General features: G+C 40.1%; 1 protein-coding gene across 6 annotated transcripts in view; it reads left to right on the top strand.

Annotated features, from left to right (window-relative positions):
- The window catches only part of nid2a (nidogen 2a (osteonidogen)), a 113,847-nt gene that overhangs the window by 14,329 nt on the left and 79,647 nt on the right, over positions 1-19,871 (top strand). For all 6 annotated transcript variants that reach the window (XM_043697645.1, XM_043697646.1, XM_043697642.1 and 3 more), the window contains exons 10-11: positions 6,722-6,853; positions 17,635-17,763. In XM_043697645.1, coding sequence (XP_043553580.1) covers positions 6,722-6,853; positions 17,635-17,763 — 261 coding nt within the window. The remainder of the gene's footprint in view (positions 1-6,721; positions 6,854-17,634; positions 17,764-19,871) is intronic.

Genomic DNA, 19,871 nt, shown 5'->3' with positions numbered 1-19,871 from the left:
TTGAAATTGCCAACTATTTTGAACATCTCTGACAGGCCCAGGTAGAATCCAAGCACAAACAGCAGAAGTCTGAAAAACCGATTAGCATATTCACCTCTTCGAACACCCCCTAGAGTCCCTGTGGCAGAGTGTGTGGATATAGCATTGGACTGCCTGTTCACCTCAGGATTCACTACACTGGAGTGGGAGAAAGTCATTGTTGCTTTCTAGACTGTCTAAACCAAAACCCCCATTAATTGTCTACATTAATGCCAAATTTACTGGAGGTTGTTGTGAAGTTTTCATCCTCTGTTTGATGAAAAGAATTATGTGAAGCGATTTCTTATGATTATGTGCATTTTTTTGATGAAGTAAATCTATTACCATCAGACATAATGACTCAGCCATGGGCATTACAGCAAAGAAAGTGCTTCAGTAGAGATAACAACAGAGAGAATAAGAGAAACCTGAAGAATGCTTTCATTTTGAGGACTCTGAATGCTTGCTTGAATGTATAGCATGCAATGTTGTAGCTTGCTTTGATCTGCATAACTTTCTTATCCAAAAAGGCACAGATATCAGTAATGCCTCGATAAGTGGCTTTAGCAGAGAGAGTGCAGTAGAACTTGATGAGGACTGTTACCTAGTGGATGTTTCAGTGCTAGTTGCAAAGAAGAAGAACCAAAAAGCATCTAATCAAATCAGTTAGTATTTAAATACAGCTGTTCTTGTGGTGTGTATGCAGTAATGTGATATTTACATTCTTGAGTTAGCAGCAACAGGCTTTATTGAAAGTAACTACTAACAATTGACCATAACCTATTGCAGGAAAATAGTTCCAGTAACGTGTCCATTTATCTTGGACCCTACAGACCCAAGTTCCAGGTCCATATGATCTGATGCCACTATGATATTGCACCTTTTACACAGTCTTAGTAGCTGTACTTAGTCTGCATCTCCTAAGTTGCTTTTTTTTGAGTGGTATGGTGGCTCAGTGGTTAGCACTGCTGCCTCACAGCACCAGGAACCCGGGTTCAATTCTTGCCTCGGGCAACTATCTGTGTGGAGTTTGCACATTCTCCCCGTGTCTGCGTTGGGTTTCCTCCGGGTGCTCCGGTTTCCTCCCACAGTCCAAAGATGTGCAGGTTAGGTGAATTGGCCATGCTAAATTGCCCATAGTGTTAGGTGCATTAGTCCGGGATAAATGTAGGGGGATGGGTCTGGGTGAGTTGCTCTTCGTAGGGTCGGTGTGGACTTGTTGGGCCGAAGGGCTTGTTTCCACACTGTAGGGAATCCAACCTAATCTAATCTTTTAATGGTACACATTTTTACCATTGTTCAACCTGAAATATTTAACTCTTTTCTCTGCTTTCTCCCCCCATAAATCTCTGTTGGTTGAGAAACTAAACTCCAACAACACAGTCGTCCAAGACTGGAATCAAACCTAGGAGCCTGGTTCTGTGAGGCAGCAGTGCTAATAGAACCAGACTCCTAGGTTCGATTCCAGCCTTGGGCGACTGTATGTGTGGAGGTTGCACATTCTCCCAGTGTCTGCGTGGGTTTCCTCCGGGTGCTCTGGTTTCCTCCCACAGTCCAAAGATGTGCAGGTCAGGTGAATTGGCCATGTTAAATTGCCCATAGTGTTATGTGCATTAGTCAGAGGGAGATGGGACTGGGTGGGTTACTCTTTGGAGGGTCGGTGTGGACTTGTTGGGCCGAAGGGCCTGTTCCCACACTGTAGGGAATCTAAATCGAAATCTAATCTAAATTTCCTCAGTTTTCTGAGAGGACATATCGGATGTATGTGCTGTTGTGTTATATCCTTGGAGAGCTAACATATATTGTTGAATGGAATGATAGCTTCTGATGATGGCTGGCCCATTGGCTGTGAAAATCACAAAGACAAGAAAGTAGCAGCAGTGAAGATAAATCGAGGAAATTTAAAGGAGAAAACTCTAATCAGCACAGCCTCTTTAAAAAGAAGATGAGGAAGTGAAATTCTCACTCTCTTTTCTATCTGCTTTGCTTTCTGGTCTTGGGATAATGTAGTATTGTAGATGAAAAGAAGAGTGAAAGGCATTTTGAAGACGTTACTGAAAGTAAGGGAGGGAAGATTTCTCGAATACTTTGAGGATAGGAATTTCTTCTTCTGTAGGTGTTCAGTATTTGCTGCATCACGAGGCTGCTGAGGTGCGGGCAATAATGTCTTGAAGAATCCCTGAGAAAGCAGGACTGTCCCAATATAGACAGCGAGATAAACTGCTGGAGCAGGATCATTGAGAAATTTGTGTGTAGTACAATGATCTGCAGACTGACTTAAGCTGATATCTATCGAAAGGTGGTCCCTGAGATTAACAAGGAAACTCTCTTGCAGATTTTGTTTTTTGAAAGATTAGGCCATCATCCACTAACTCTAGCAGAAAGTTTTCATCAGGTAATTGTCCAACATAATCTGAAACTTCTATTTCTGCGATATTCTTTTTGTCCCCCTCCTATCTCTGAAGTGTCAACTGGATGAGAACGCTGGTTGTAAGTACAAAATATTTGTAAATCTTCTGCAAGTTTCTAACAGCTGGGCTTTTAGCCTGCTAGTCTAACTAAGGCAGTTTGACAGCCAATTCTTGTTGAGTTCTGGCCTGTTCAAGTTCATTCTGATGCTCGACTTTAAGCTTTATCAAAATATTCTGTGTCCTTGGGACTTTGGTAGTTTGGTCTTGTAGGTTTTGGCTGTAAGAAACTCTATAGCGTTTCTGTGGTTTGCTGATGGTTTCTATTGCAGCCTTTTGCTGCAGTCTATACACACCAACAATTTCTGCACATTGATTCACTTTGGACTTAAAGATTTTTTTTTCCCTATGGATCATGTTTTAATAGCAACTGGGGTTGTGCTTCTTCTTGAAGGGCCATTTTTGGTTCATTCATTGATGTTCTCTATACATTTTGCAAGGATTGTGTTGCATATAATTGGCTACTGCTTGTGCGGGTATGGTAAAACGCCCCCTGCCACCAGCTGCCTGAAGCATGAATGGCTCTGAATTTGTTTTGAAGCTCTGAGACTTCTTTCTTGTATGATTTGTCTCTAACTCCATAATCCTAGGTGTCACAGATTCCATGGTGACTTTACTGGCTATCGGAACTTTTGAAACTTCATTTAATTATTTAGTGGTTGAACTAGTACAAGGTCAATTCCTTGTAGCAGTGGTCTGGCTAACTCCTCTGAAAGGAACCTTTTCTTCTAACTGTGGCTTCAGTTGCTGTTGCTGCATCTTCTCGCCAAGTTTGTTTAATCAGTAGACATCTTACTTCTTCTTTCTCTTCTTCAAGAAAGAATTTATTCTCCTCAAAAGAGACAGCTGGGTTTTAGGAACAATGTCATTTGCATTCAATAGTATAGGAAGATCGAAAGTCTCAGACTCCAGTAAATGAATAACTTGAATAGTGGCTTCTTTCTCTGTGACTGTATGATGAAAAAACAAACCAATTGTCCAGAATTCCCTCTGGTGACTGGTTTCTACTGCCTTTGGTGCCTCCTGTCCTGCAATTTTCCCCTGCTGTTTTGAGAAAAATGGAGATTCTGCTCCACTGTCTTGCAATGCTTGGGCAGGCATGTTTTTGCAGTGGAGAGAATGGATGACTGAATATATTGGCTTTATTGTCACATGTACTCAAATCAGTACGGTGAAAAGTTTATAAATCTCTACTTACAGCGCCATCTTAGGTACAAAGGTACCAAGGTACAATCGTTAATTACAGAATAGAGAAATGAAGAAGAAAAGTTACATTTCAGCTCTAGACAACATAACCATAGATCAGAAAACAAGAAACAAAGTTAAAAAGACACATCACAGTCTCACTGCAAAGGCTGTCCACAGCAGGCTAAAGATCCATAGGGCACTGAGTAGAACTCCACATCTTCACTGCTGGCCAACTTAAGAATTTTAAAGCTATACAAGCAGCTCTGCTTTATAAAGAATCACAATATTTACAAATTACTTGTAAGATCTCTGTAATCTCTATAATCGATACATCCGCTCTGGTATATCCAATTTATAACTAGTTTTCTGCCAATTACCTGCATTTTTACATAGCAGCATTCATCTTGTGGATCTGCATTGTCAGGAGAGTCAAATTCTTACTGTAATCTTGTCACATCTCCCAGGAAGTATTCATTCTCCAGTCTGCAGTCCTTGCTGCGTGATTTTAATTTTCTGTGCTGCCAAAGCTGTCCTAGTCTCCCACTTTGCACTCAAAACCCTCCGTGAGACAGGTTCTGAGCGATGGAATCTTTTATGGCATGGATTGCATCCTTTTTCCCTTTAAATTTCTGTAATATTTCCCTCACTATGGATGACAGATTTCACCTTGTTGCTTACTGCATACTCTGCATGGGTCTTCTCCTGTGTGCGCATTCCCATTCCATGGTTCAGTGCCTAGATAAGCCTTAAAAAGCATCACTCACTGAACTCCCGCCACCACTGACCTTCATTTCAGTGATGCTCACAGCTCCACCTCCTTGATCAGGTTCAGACCTTAGGGCTGTCCTAAATGCTTTTTCTTTGACGTGATAATACTTATGGGCTTAACTTCAGTGTTTTACCACAGTCTCTAGTTCGGTCTCCTCGCCATCTAGTAAAGTGAGATCTCTGCTCTTGTGTGTAAACTTTATTAAACATAGTACTTACAGAAGACAGTAAGAGAGTTCATCTTATCTGGAACCTCACAGACACAGGTTCAAGTTCCATGAGATGTCACATTAGTATGATCTCGCTCCTTTCATACATGCTCAGCAGCTATATTTGGAGTAAAGAAACAATTCCCTTTCCTTGACAATCTAATGTGGCAGAGATGGCCCTTCTCACACAGCATTCTGGCCCTGGAAAGAGTCTACTGTTTGCTGATTCGTTGCTGCTTGTATCTGGACCCCCATTCTTATTTTAAGTGTGACTTGCATTGAATTGTGAGGGATAGGTAAAGTGCTTGGGCTGGGCTGTTCTCCCGGAAGTGAGCAGTGTTATCATCCTACTTGGTCGAGGATTTGTGTGTCCACTGGTGGTGACAGCTGTAATAGTAACTATCAGATCAGTATCCATCCGATTCTAAAAGCCTTTAGAAACAGTGCCTGTATTCTAATCCCACGATAGCTAGTATGCACGATTCTATTAACATACTCCTTGTGTTAGGCTTCTACAATGGATGACTCATTTGAGTAATATCAGCAAAATACAAACTCTGTTACCAGAGTTCTGTCTATACAGGACTACAGGAGATAGACTGGGGAGTAGAACCAGATAAGTTGCCCGTGCAGAAAACAGCAAGACATAATTGGCCCATTAGCAACCATCTATTCTGTAACATTCCAAGATTCCATTCCTAAATTATGAGATGCCTTTCTGGAACAGGCCCATTTCAAGGACTGGTTCAATTTAGATCAACAGAAGAATGGGGGCGTAAGTACTGGCCTGGTATTTTACTCATACTTACTGTCTCATTCCCACTCAAAACGCAGAACAAAAATCATCCTCATTCTTTAGTCTCCCTACAATGCTGAGGCCCACCTGCAAAGAACAAAAAGTTATCAGTAAAACTTGATATATCACTTGAAAAGGATTTGCTCCACCCTACTTCCACTGTAGAAGCACTAAGAGGGAACTGTGGTTTGATTGATCTATATAAGTTTCAATCATCTCCCTTCATTTGGGTAGCATTGCTATTTTTGGAAAACCAGGCAACTTATTATTCCTCTTCAGCTATAGTAAGACATTATGTTGAACGGCTACATGGCTTTTGCGAATGCTATGATTCTAATGTATACTTGGATAGAACACCAAGTTATCCTGTACTTTTGTACAAAATACAAGAAGCTGAAGACAAATGTTTAAGGTACTGAAGATTCTCCAAATGAAAATTTCACTGAATCTGTCTGCCATTAGCACCTTCCAGTTGAAGACTTAATTGGAATCCGTCAGCATGTAGCTAGCTGCTGCATTCCTGATGTAACTGATTGCCAGATTGCACAATTTAGCACAGAGCTCCAACAGCAGGAACAAAAACAACTTGTTTTTTATTATCTGGCCAATTCTCCAAAATGATCAACTTTACACATGTTGCCATTTCTATAGCTGGTCGTTATCTGATTCACATGTATTTTAGATTAGCTTCTACCCCTCCACAGTACAAACACAATTGTAACTCTGTTGTATGGTTATCTCATTTGGTTTACAAGTAAGACAAGTGACTTTTTTCAAAGAAGTTAACGAAATGATTCTGGATAAATACAGAAAATAAATGATAGCTGACAGGATCTCAGCAGGGGAAGGTTCTGTCTGACAGCTGTCTTAACATTTTTGAGGTATTAGTGTCCCAAATGAATTTGGAAAGTCATTATGATGTGCTGTATCAGGCAAACCTTTGATAAAGCCCCACTTAAACAGCTGCTGCTGTACTAGCTAAACTGCCTAGACAGACGTGCCTGAGCATCCTAAACGCTGTTCACTGTACAGCTGTATTTATAGCCCATTCATCAGAAGTGGTGATTAAACCATTCATTGATTCCTTGAGAAATGTATAAATGTCCACCATGTAGAGTTTAAACATTATTTAAACTCTACATGGGATGCCTGAAATAAAACAGCTTCAAAATTTTAATTAGTTCAATGCTAATTCAAAAACATTCTCATTCTAGAAGGATTTATTCATTAATATATTTATGTAATTAATAGGACAAGATTTTCATTTTCCTCAGATATTGATGAGTGTGCTGATATTAGCACCCACGAGTGTGGAGAACATACTGTTTGCGTCAATGTGGCTGGATCCTATGGGTGTGACTGCCAGCATGGCTATAAAATTCTAGAGAATGGAAACACATGTGTTTGTAAGTATTTTTAAATACCTTTAAGTGAGTAAGTATATTTTTTGTGATTTTGCTTGGTAAGTAGTAAACAATAAATTAATGAAGTGATATTTGTATTTTAAATGTGCATCTTTATCCAAAAACCCTTAAGCATTATGGTACTGCAAAAGAATTGAATGTTTCTGATAAAACACACTAATAGACAAATTCATTTTAAGTTTGCTTGGATTGAAAAGTGGGTTTATGCAAAACAAGACAAGACAAATCCTGTTAAACTGCAGTTAAATAGTGGTTATGTAAAACTAAAGGAGTGTTTAACTCCTGAACAGACATGGAGTTCATGATCTGATTTAGAGTTTCAGGTTTAAAATTAACACTACTGCAGAGATTAGAATGGAAGGAGTTTCCTTTCTCACTTGCTATTGTTAATTCTCCAGGATTGCAAATTAACCACTCAGATATTGCAATCTATGAGCAACCTGGAACAAAAATCATAGGGCAATTAGAATTTTTTTAATCACTACATCATATTACCCCCATAAAACACACCAATAATAGTAGAGACAAACAAAGTTACCAAGAAAAACCAAATCAATAACTAAATTACAATCCTGTAGCATCCTTAAACATAGACACTCATTGTCATTAGCCATCCCATAATAGAAGATGATATTTTTTCTTTTTCTTTTCTGTACCCAGAAGTGGTATCACAAACAACTTAGAGCCGTCTCCCCACCAAAATCACTGACAGATTTTCCCCTTTTTGCAAACTAATAAAAACACTCATTGTATCCAATGGAGTATTTGCCACAAAGTCCATTCTGGGCAAAGCAAACCATTCAAGGTGAGGAGGGGTATAGGGAGTGCAGGAAGGGAATAAATCAAAATGGAGTTGGAGGGGGAAAAGAGCATGATAACTACCTAGGGTCATGAATTTCAGCTGTGGGGAACAGGCTGATCCATATATTTTCAGGTATGTACTCCATGTGGCTTTGGGATCTGGCATGCAGTATTTGCTTCCATTTCTTTCTTTCTCTGCTGCCATTCTGTCCCATCATTAAGACAATGAGACTTAAGCCATGATGCAGCTTAGTGAGCAAGTATTTATCTTTTTGAATAATTCATCATAAGTTTCTCCTGATCATTAATGTCAATGCTATAATGCTTCAAGGAGAGCTTATGAGTATTTTCATCCTCTTCCCTGGGTACACTGGCCTCACCAGATTTAAGAAAACGGGACCTGGCACAGGAAATGCTCATTGACCATTTGGGCCTTGTGTGTAGTACATCATTGTTGATATTGCAAGTGCTTTGACTGAATGGTTGTGGAGCTGTCTTCAAGAAGGAAGTACCTTGTGTTTGATGGTCTTCCCATTGAATCTAAAGGAGGCGTTTCTGGTTAAAGTTTTTGAGAGCTGTCATATCATTGATCCACAGCTCAGGTCTCACAGCAGTACAGAAATGCAGTGATGATAACTGGGTACATTCAGACTTTTGTTGACTTGCAGAGGTCTTTGTTGTCAAACTTACTGCTGAAGTTTGTAGAAAGCTGGATTTAATCAGTGAATCTCCTAATCAGTGATGGCCTTTTTAAGGGAGGTTGTTGCCAAGGTATGGGCAATGTAAGAACAAGTGATAGGAGTGAACCAAGCTACCTCTCGAACCCGCTGCATCATTCGTTACAACCATGTGAGATCTTCTGCCTGCTCTTCATACTCGTTAATTCCCTGAGAAAGCAAAACACAGTCTATCACAGCCTTACAATAATCAACGATGGAGCATACACTTCTATCTGACTTCTGACAAGTTCCAAAAATCCACAACCCTTTCAGTGAAGAAGATTTTCTTCATTGCTGTGCCGTATCCTGAGGTCATGCCTCCAACTTCTAGACTCCCCAGCCAGGGGAAACAATTTTTCACTGTGTACCCAGCTAAGCCCTTTCAAAATTTTCTAAATTTTACCTCTCATTCTCCTAAACTTCAGAGAATATAGGCCCAATTTATTAATCATCTCATCATAGGAAAACCATCTCACGCCAGAAGCAAATCTTCGCTATACTGGCTCCAAAGCGAATACTGTATAAAATTATTCCTTTAAATATGGAGACCAAAACAGTTCCAGTACTCCTGCAGTGGTTTATACAATGTTGCCAGACTTTCTTATTTTTGAACTTCAAGTCCTTTGAAATAAAAGTGAACATGAATGTTTGCCTTTCTGATTGTTTGCTATACCTTTATGTTACCTTTCTGTTTTCTTTGTATGGATAAACTAAAGTCACTCTGAACATCAACATTTGCAAATTCAATGCCTTTTACAAAAATGTTTTGCTTTGCTGCTCATAATACTAAACTTCACACTTCCCATGTTAAACTCTACATATTATATTATTATCCATCTGGCTTACTTTATAATTTTGGTCAGGAACCCAAAAGCCAACATTTCTGGTTCATAAACCCATGCTGGATCTACATCCTTTATGCAAATCAACCTTCAAATATAAGTGCTGTAATTGGATGTGGCACATTGCTAGGACGTGAGAGCTATCTGTAATGCATGAGCAGTAAAAGCAGATAGATCGGAGCAATGATGGGAACAATAGAGATGGCAACATCAAGGAGGGCCAGCAATATTTCATAGAATCATAGAATGCCTACAGTGTGGAAACAGGCCATTTGGCCTAACAAGTCCACACTGACTCTCCGAAGAGTAACCCACTCAGATCCATTCTCCTACCCTATTGCTCTACATTTACCCCCAACTAATGCATCTCATCTACACATCCCTGAACATTATGGGCAATTTAGCATGGCCAATTCACCTAACCTGCATATCTTTGGACTGTGGGAGGAAACTGGAGCACCCAGAGGAAACCCAAACAGACGCTGGGAGAATATGCAAACTCCACACAGACAGTCACCCAAGGCTGGAATTGAACCCAGGTCCCTGGTGCTGTGAGGCAGCAGTGCTAACCACAGCCACCGTGCTGCCTGTTTCAGTGCACAATAGTGGCCAAACTTTCAAGTTAAAGATAATGAACAGAATCCAGAGCATGGTCCCCTATGTGCTCAAATCTTGCTTTATAAAACCATGAATTAATTCCTGCCTGCATTGAATCTGGCATCTTGGCTGAATATCCAGCTAACTGTTCAGGTTTAGCAAATTACAAATTGAAAGTCATCATCTTGCCGTGCCTGGTTCATTAACAAGGAGGCTAACAGGATACTACTTACAGGTGAATGGCTTCATCATTTACCTCTATCCTCAAATTCGAAATTTGAAGGGTTATTGGAGGATTTGGGACCCTCCTGCTCCTCTTCTAACGCCTATGGGCAATTGAAAATCCCACATTCTATTCCTTTGCAGTCACTTTGTCTCCCCACAGCTTATAATCCCATCTAGCTTTGTATCATCATCAAACATAGATGCTGTACTTTCAGTCTCTCAATCTGAACCAATAATATAGTTTGTAAATAGTGGAGGACTCAGTATCCTTCCTTGCAGCAAACTACTAGTTGTAGTTTGTCACCTTGGAAGTGCCATGTTTATCTCTCACCTCTGCTTTGTATTGATTAACCAATGTAAGAGGTGGTTGTTTTCCAAGGATCAGCTGTGGACCTTGGTGGCATGTCAAAAAATAGCTGTACACTTCATCTCATTGGCCATTGCCAGAGTTGGACAGTACACATATTTAATGCCAATATATCTTCACAGTAGGCATTAGGGTAGTTCTCACTGCTGGCACTAAATGCCATTACGTTATATCCACATGATTACCATGGCATCCAGTGATTGGCCAGTTTGATCCATCAACAGAAAGGAGTTCCACTCTCTCAATATCCAACGGCAAACACAATGTGAGCATTTGCTTTCCTGACAGCAAACATGACTCTTTCATCCGTTGTAATTCAGACTATGTCAGATCTTCAGACCAGCCACCAAAGTATGTGGATTGGCCTATTAGAGCATATGAAAATTCACCCCTCTGTTCCTCTCCTACTCTGTTTCACTTCAGCCAAATCACTTCACCAATCTATTGTCTCAATTTTCATCTTTAGTTTTCTAAATATCAAGTCACCCAACTAGCCCCCATCCTACATTCTACAATTCAAGCTGGGATTAGTGTCCTGGTGGAATGCATGGAGCCCATCCTAATGGAACAGCTCCTTTTTTTCTGGGCTAATGGTGCCAGTGTCCCATAAATTGCAAATCCTGATCTCCAAACCACCATGTGAGCCATTCATTTCATTCTCTAATTTGTTTGATCCTGTATTTCAGGTACCAATCCAACAGCCTTGCTAACTAGAATTGGGACATCATGTTGAGGCTGTATAGGACATTGGAGAGGCCACTTCTGGAGTATTGTGTACAGTTCTGGTCAGCCTGGTATTAGAAGGATATTTATTAACTTGAAGAGGGTTCAGAAAAAAATTCTTAGGATATTGCTGGGACTGTATGGTTTGAGTTATAAGGAGTATCTAGAGAGTCTGGAATTTTTTTCACTAGAACATAGAGATTTATAAAATCATGAGGGAGTAAATAAAATGAATAACACATGTCTTTTCCCTAGAATGGGTGAGTTCAAAACTAGGGGGCATAATGTTAAAATGAGAGGAGAAAGATTTAAAAGGGACCTGAGGGGCAACCTTTTCACACAGAGGATGATTCGTATGTGGAATAAACATCCAGAGGAAGTGATTGATGCAGGTATAGTTACAACATTTAAAAGACATTTGGGTAGGTACATGAATAGGAAAGGTTTAGAGGAATATGGGTCAAACTCAGGCAAATTGGACTAATTTAGTTTGGGAAACTTGGTCAACATGAACAGGTTGGACCGAAGTGTCTGTTTCTTTGCTGTATGACTCTATGATTCTATAACTAAAAGAGTATTATTATGATTTAGATCAAGTTTATGTAAAGTGTAGTCATGATCTAATTGAATGTTGGACAAATGTGTTGAAGATCTACTCTTTGTTTCTTTATTTATATCTTTCTTTTATATGTTTCTTTATTTATATCTTATTCTGTTCTATCGAAGTGTTAATGGTACAAAACCAAAAAAGGCTATGCCTGCAAGCAACTTCGCATTCAGCATAATTGCATGTCTTGAAACTTTGCTGAATTTAAATTTGAACAAGGGGTCATAGCCAATTGAATTTGGGTGGGAGTATATTTTTGCAGGGCTTCTGATTGACTGACTGAAACATAATCAGCAGTATGACCACAGGAGAACAGCAATGACACTGTTTTTGGAGGCATTCCATGACTGTTCTGCTAATGTTAAGTTGGACGAGCAGAAACCCAACACATTCCTTTCAGTTGACATTAAGTGAAACAACAAAAAAGACACACAACTTTCGAGTATAATACAGAGTTATTGCTGGTCTATTCTTAGCTGATACTTTTTAGTTCAGAACTTGTAATTATAGAGATCAGAATATTATGATTGTCACTGTTGGGTTGACGGATGGGGAGGCCCATAAAAGTTACCAAACCTTCCTGTCCTAGGTTTGGAATTTGTTAAGTCACAGCCCTTCAAGTTGACATCCTAGAATTTTTTCAAATATTGTATGAATTGCTGTCTGTGCCACCATTTCAAACAGTAAATTCCAGGTCCCTACCACCCTTTGGATTTCATCCTCATCGACCCTCTCTCTACCAGTTACTTTAATTCAAAGCCCCCTGGGTTTTGACCGAAGAGTCTCCTAAAGTAAATAACTCATCGCTATCTGGGCATCATTTTCATTTTCAATCTTCAGAGAACGGAAAGATTGTTATGTGTAGTTAATTATCTGTTGATCTGCATTTCTGTACTTTCATGATGGAAACAAATGAACTGAAATTAGCTCTCTCAGGCTATCACCAAATTTTATGGGTGAGTTCCCTAGAGAGCATGCTCCCTTCCTTTTGATGAGTCTGATAACTGCAGAGCTGCAGGAAGGGATGCAGGAAGAGGATTATTGGCATTGTGTCCAACCTTGATCTTATTTGTGACTCCAGGGTAAAAGTTTGCACACAAGTTGTTTTTACATATCCTGCTGAGGATATATTTTGAGCTTTGCTGAAAAATGTGCTCTGTAATCAGTATTCTGCTTGTGCTTAATGCAATTGTAGAAAACAAATGTGATGGAAGAAGTTTTCTTTTCCTCTCTGGATTTAAAACATTATTTAGTTCTCCAAGGATTATAGATGACATGTATAGTTTGGCAGAAGCAGTTTCAGCTGTTTATGGCACTGTAGATGTGATTTCAGCATTGCCTCTCATTATGCTGACAGCAGCCATTTGTTCTGCTTTGAACAAATCAACATTAATTTTAAATAGGGAACTAGCAGTGACAGTACAAAGTTTGGGGGAAATACTCAAAGCGACGATTGTGAATTGTACCCCTATTTGATTAGAAAAGAAAACCGGCTGGAATGTAAAGCAAATTTCTGATGCTTTAGCATTCACTTTAACCTACTTTCCTAGACCTTTTTTTTCTAGTTCACCTTTAGGACATGGGTGTCGCTGACTAGGCCAGTGTTTATTGCTCATCGCCAGTTATCCTTGAGAAGATGGTAATGAGCAAAAGTCTTGAACTGCTGCAATCCACATGCTGTAGATAGACCCACATGCCATCTCAATTCAAGTAAGACAGGATAAGAATATTTTTCAAGACAAATCCTTTTCAATTTAATCATAGAATCCCTAGTGTGGAACAAGGTGATTTGGCCCATCAACTCCACACTGATCCTCTGAAGAGCATCCCATCCCACATAGCATAAACAGCCCTAGACACTAATTTACCATGGCGAATCCAGCTAACCTTCCCATCTTTAAGCTGTGGGAGGAATCTGGAGCACCTGAAGGAAACCCATGTAGACATGGAGAATGTGCAAACTTCAAACAGACAGTAGCCTGAAGTGGAATCAAACCTGGGGCCCTGGTGCTGTGAGGCAGCAGTGCTAATGTCTGAACCACCATGCCACCCCTAAAAACCTGGTCGAATGTAAAACAAGTTTCTGATTCTTTAGCATTCACTTTGAGCTACTGCCTAAGACCATTTTTAAAATTCATTTTAAAATTTGGAATCCAACTTAATAGAAAGTTGACATGACAGTTCAAAATATGGTTTTCCTAACACATATCTGGTAGGAAATCAGATTCTGTCTGGTAGGGAATCAGATTCAAAGAGCAACTGCCACAGACATTTGTTATGTCTCTGTTTCCATTGAACAAATAAAACCATAACTCTTGAGAGTGAGTGCTTTCAATGTTAACATTTTGTAACCTGATACCCCACCCACTGTGCTTCAGTTCTTGATCCCCACTGCTGTAGTGTTCTAATCACTAGCTCACAATGGACCCCATTATAGCTCACTGCGTTCCAGATCCAATGTGTGATGCCATGGGAGGTTGGTCAGCCATTTAATGTATCAGTACAAATTCTATATAATCAGTTTTTTATTGTGTATATTCCTATGTGTGATAGCTTTGAAGACTACAGTGAAAGCTAAACATAATAATGGTTACTTATATTAATACTGCTAGTATTGCTAATTATTGTAAGTTGCTGAGAATTATACCTTTATTTTATAGCCTATCACTTCTGGATATGCAGCTTCCAGAAAACTAGTGTGTTGTGTCATAAAGCAAATAGTTACACGTCTTAATCACAAAACATACTTGTTCGATTTAACAATGAAAAGAGTCTGAGGATAGTTTGATGTTTGCGACTCATGTAACAGCAGAAATAAACAACACAATTTCAAATATCATTTTCATGTAGAGAATTCTATCACAGTGGTCATTACAGTTTTGCAAGATGATCAACAGCTACTATTTTAACATTTCTAAATTTGTGACCCAGTGGAAGTATTGCCTTTAAACCACATGGTTTCATAAAGTTCTGAGATTTCCCAATGAAGCATATAAACAAAATAAAATTGAATTGGCATGAACAGCTGATTAGATTACTTACAGTGTGGAAACAGGCCCTTCAGTCCAACAAGTCCACACCGACCCTCTGAAGAACAACCCACCGAGACCCATTCCCCTACGTGTACCCCTTCACCTAACACTATGGGCAATTTAGCACGGTCAATCCACCCTGACCTGCACATCTCCACACAGACTGTCGCCCGAGGCAGGAATTGAACCTGGGTCTCTGGCACTGTGAGGCAGCAGTGCTAACCACTGAGCCACCATGCCACCCTCTCCTTTCTTGTAGTCTCTCCTGGAGCATTTCCACACCAGGTCCAGTTCCTCCAACTCAGCTTTGAATAAGGACAGCATGTACTGGAGTGTCTCTTGCATCCAGAGTCTCTTGCATCCAAAAGCTCACACAATCAAGAACAATACTAGACTTACAATGGATGAGTAAAGATTTGGCTAAAGGAGTGCTGAAGAGAATCAACCCTGAGTTCTAATGCAATTAACTCACATCTACATCAGCAAATGGTAAGTCATAAACTAGAACAGTAGGATTAATTCTGTATTCCTCAGAGAGGAGGTTCCATTCTAAGGGAACATGGTTCAGAGTTAAAAAATATAGCACTTTGGCCTTGATTCATTGGCCAACACATTGTGTTCACAGAATTAGCCCAAAGATTTTTGACAAAATAAAGTTTTGAGGTGACAAATGAAATCAGACAATTTCCTGGTGGCAAAAATAGATTTGTGATTATTTCATTTATATATTAGCTGTGCTGTATGGTTCTATGTTTTATGTTGTATTGAATAATTGAATGGCTGAATTAGGAAAACCTCTGGCAGAAATTTTAAAAAAACAAAAACAATTTGCATTCATATAGCATCTTTAATGTAATGCGATGTCTTAAGACACTTCACCTGTAAAGCAGAATTTGATACCAAGCTGCACAAAATGAGGCGAGTGGAGATAAACAAGGTCATATATTCAGCTCCTGAAGCTCATTAATCTCATCAGCACACACATTTGCTGAGCCAATGGCTTTGACTTAGTCACAATCCTATCATGGATGATAGCTATGTAATGAAGACTTTCTGTATGGTGACTGGCCATTGGGTCATGACACTTCGATGTCCATACCTTTGTGACAAGAAAACTAAGTGAAACATGAAGATAGTGGACATTAATGGGAGACAGTTACTGATAGCTATGACTCCTGAAGGCTTCTGTCTGTAAGAACATTGAATGTGATGAGCAGAAATGAAATGATCAACTGGTTGGTGAGACCCTGGGAAAACCATAAGTCAATGAATTGTGCACCTTCTCAGCCTGATACCTTCCTTTGCAGCAAATGTCAAATGCCCATGGTCCAGTTGGCTTCTGAGGCAGCCTGAGCAATACTTAACACAGAGTTGACCATGATGATGCAAACCACCATCTCATGAGATAGATGTTGCTGCTAGTACAAGTGAAAGTGGATACAAACTTGGTCAAGAAAAGCAGCCTCAGAAGAGCATCTTAAAAGAGGAAAAAGCAGTATAAAAATAGAAATTCCAGAGTATAGAGCCTGAGCAACTGAAGGCATGACCATCAATAATGGAGAAATTAAAATTGGGGATGGTCAAAGGCCAACATTTGTTGAATGTAGATTTCACATAGGGCTTTGGAGCTGGAGGAGGGGTGTGAGGTAGGCAGAATGAGACAATGACAGGATTTAGAAACAAGGATGATGATCTTCAAATTGAGATGTCGCTGGACCAGAATCCAGTGTAGGATACCAGCTGCAGAGTTTTAGATCGGTTCAAGTTTATGGAGGAATGAATATGGAAGGTTAGTCTTCTAAAAGTAATGTACATGAATGAAGACTACAGCAGCAGATGAGCTGAGGTAAGGGTGGAGTTATGCAATATTATAGAGGTGGAAATAGACAGTTTTAGTGATTGTATGTCAGAAACTCAACTTTGGCACCAAAGACATGAAAATTGTAGTCAGCCCGGTTCACCGTCAAGATAGTTGCTGAAAAGAGGATGGCATCAGTAGCTAGGAATATTACATTACATGCAATACTATATTGATTAAAATGTTAATGATATGTTGCAATGTTTCCACACATTACAGTCTTTAACAAAGCAAACTCCACCACAGATAAAAGAACTGATAATGCAGGCCCAGTGAGAAGGGCTCATGAACCTTCCAACATTAAAGTATTTTGTATAATATCCGTTAGTGCCTGATTACACAAGCCTATTTATTTTCCATAGCACTGTAGTTAAGTACACAACATGAAATGGGCTTCAGTCCTACCTAGAGGAAAGTTGTAGCTTGTTTCCCTGTCTTTGCTGGAACCAGAAGAATGTCAATTTAGGTAGCACTCAGTGTTGCAATTGTCTCTGACCAGTGAAGTGTGAGTCGAAGAGTGTGGTGCTGGAAAAGCACAGCCGGTCAGCAGCATCCCAGGAGCAGGAGAGTCGATGTTTTGAGCATAAGCTCTTTATCAGGAATCATTCCTGATGAAGGGCTTATGCTTGAAACGTCAACTCTCCTGCTCTTTGGATGCTGCCTGACGGGCTGTGCTTTTCCAGCACCACACTCTTCGACTCTGATCTCCAGCATCTACAGTCCTTACTTTCACCTAGTGAAGTGTGAGTCAGTCAGGGCTCACACTGCACCATCCATTAACCACTGTGAATATGTGCGTGTGTGTGTGTATCTGTTTGTTAACAAGCTCCAACATAAAGAACAATTTTTTGTGAAGGGATTGCAGTGCTTATGCTTCCAATGATGGAACTCTACTCTTTTAGAAACTACCTATTTAGGAGAGTAATAAAAGCAGGGAGGAAATTTGAGCGATGCAAACTTGACTAAAGTCAGCCTGTGTTATTTTCTTGCAGCTGTTGACCAATGTACTGAGGGTTTATGTCATTCACATGCAACTTGTTATGACACCCCTGGCTCGTACGTCTGTCAATGTAACCCTGGTTATGAAGGAGATGGTACCCAGTGTAGACCAATCGAGCCAGGTAGGAATCCAAAATCAAATCTTATTTCCAAGTTACTTTGTGTCTATTTTAGGATTTGATTTGAAGGACGGGGAAAAACAGGAGAATTATCTTCTGCAATCATACTTTTAAGAAGAAGGTAGGAGGTTTAACTAACAGATTTAATATTATTTTGGCTCTGTTAACTATGTGGGAGTCCAGGGTTAATTTGTAGTGCAGAGTTAAAGTGTGTGGTACTGGAAAAGCCCAGCCAGTCAGGCAGCTTCTCAGGGGCAGGAAAATTGATGTTTCAAGCATAAGCCCTTCATCATTCCTGATGAAGTCCTTATGCTCAAAACATTGATTCTCCTGCTCCTCGGATGTTGCCTGAATGGCTGTGCTTTTCCAGCACCACACTCTTCAACACTGGTCTTCAGCATCTGCAGTCCTCATTCTCTCCTATTTAATTTGAAGTGCAGTCTTGTTTTAAAAAGAGGTGACCCTGGGTGCTTACAAACAATATCCTAACAAGGCTTGGCTGTTAAAATTGGTCAAGTCTCCCTACCATCACTCCTATCTCAGCACTCCATTCACTCTGCCATGCTTTTGGCCAGGAGTTAAAATCCAGCCCTATTTCTTAGTTTTCCATACAGACAGTCTCAGCTGATGATATTAATAGCTCAGTTATTTTAACAATTTAGTGCTTTCAGTAAACTAACCATTCAAACTTTAACTCCTGCCCCCACGTCTCATTAAACTATTGTAACTTCCTGCTTCGAGGATGTATCACAGTCGTGATACAGAACATATTATTTGCCTTTCGTGGACAATCAATATCAGGTTTTCTTTTACATCAACCTTTTCAGTGCTGTTATGACACACATCTGGAACAGGTGGGGCTTGAACCCAGGCCTCTGACTCTGAGTTAGGGACACTGCACTCCACTCCACCACCAGACGCTAACCAAATCCACATCAGTGTACAGTCCATCCAAGATGGCTGCCACCTCAGCTCATCTGTGGCAGGAAGTAAATTAATATTGGATTAAATACAGATTGTGTTGCCTGAAAGCAACCAGTGCAGACCAACCTTTAATGCATTCAAGTGTAATGCATACTCATTAAAACACTTTGGTTGCCAAATTGAATTGAACCTTAGTGATTTGTCACCAGTGAACAAGTCTTGGTAGACAGCAGGCAGAGTGATCTTCCTGAAGGATTAAGAGTAAGTAGGAGCTGCATTTGTAAATAGAGAAACCTTTTTGGACCAGGAAGAAGAACCTGAGCTATTGCATTGAGTGCAGATGTTGACTGTCTGAGAATAATTGAAACATATAGCACAAACCCGTCGGGTCTGCCAGGACAAAAATACTACTCAAAGTATACACTAGTCCCACTTTCTAGCACTTGGCCAATAGATTTAAATGTTATGACATTTCAAGTGCTCATTCGAGTACTTTTAAAAGTTGTACAGTTTCCTGAAACATCTATCTTGCTAGGCAATGCATTCCAGTTTCCCACCACTATCTGGGTGATTTTATTTTCTGAAATCTCCTTTAAACCGCCTGCCTTCTTCTTAAAAGTGTGAGTTGAAACATGCTGGAAAAGCACAGCAGATCAGGCAGCATCCAAGGAGCAGGAGAGTCAACATTTTGGGCATAAGTCCTTTCATCAGAAACGTCGATTCTCTTGCTCTTCGGATGCTGCTTGACCTGCTGTGCTTTTCCAGTGCCAGACTTTTCGACTTTTAGAGATGTGCCCTCATTGTTATTGACACTTCAATTTGTTCATACACCTCAATTAGGTCCCCTCTTCTCTGCCTGTTCAATGTTCTCTGCTACCCTTCCAGTGCAGTCACATCCTTCCTAGCGAAATGACCAGAACTGCACACAGTACTCCAGCTGTGGCGTGACCAAAAGTCCTGTACAGCTCTAACATAACCCCCCGCTCTTATAATCTGTGCTATGACTAATAAAGGTAAGTGTCACATATGCGGCCTTGACAACCCTATAATTTATGTTGTTGCCTTCAAGGATCTGTGGACAAGCAACCCAACATCCCTCTGTTCCTCTAAACTTGCTCGTGTCCTGCCATTCATTGAGTACGCCTTGTCTTGTTACTTTTTCCAAAGCGCATCACCCCACAATGTGT

The sequence above is a fragment of the Chiloscyllium plagiosum genome, chromosome 10 (genome assembly GCF_004010195.1).
Source record: "Chiloscyllium plagiosum isolate BGI_BamShark_2017 chromosome 10, ASM401019v2, whole genome shotgun sequence".
NCBI lineage: Eukaryota > Metazoa > Chordata > Chondrichthyes > Orectolobiformes > Hemiscylliidae > Chiloscyllium > Chiloscyllium plagiosum.
Note: the sequence above shows the minus strand (reverse complement) of the source record. Positions and strands in the feature narration are given on the sequence as shown.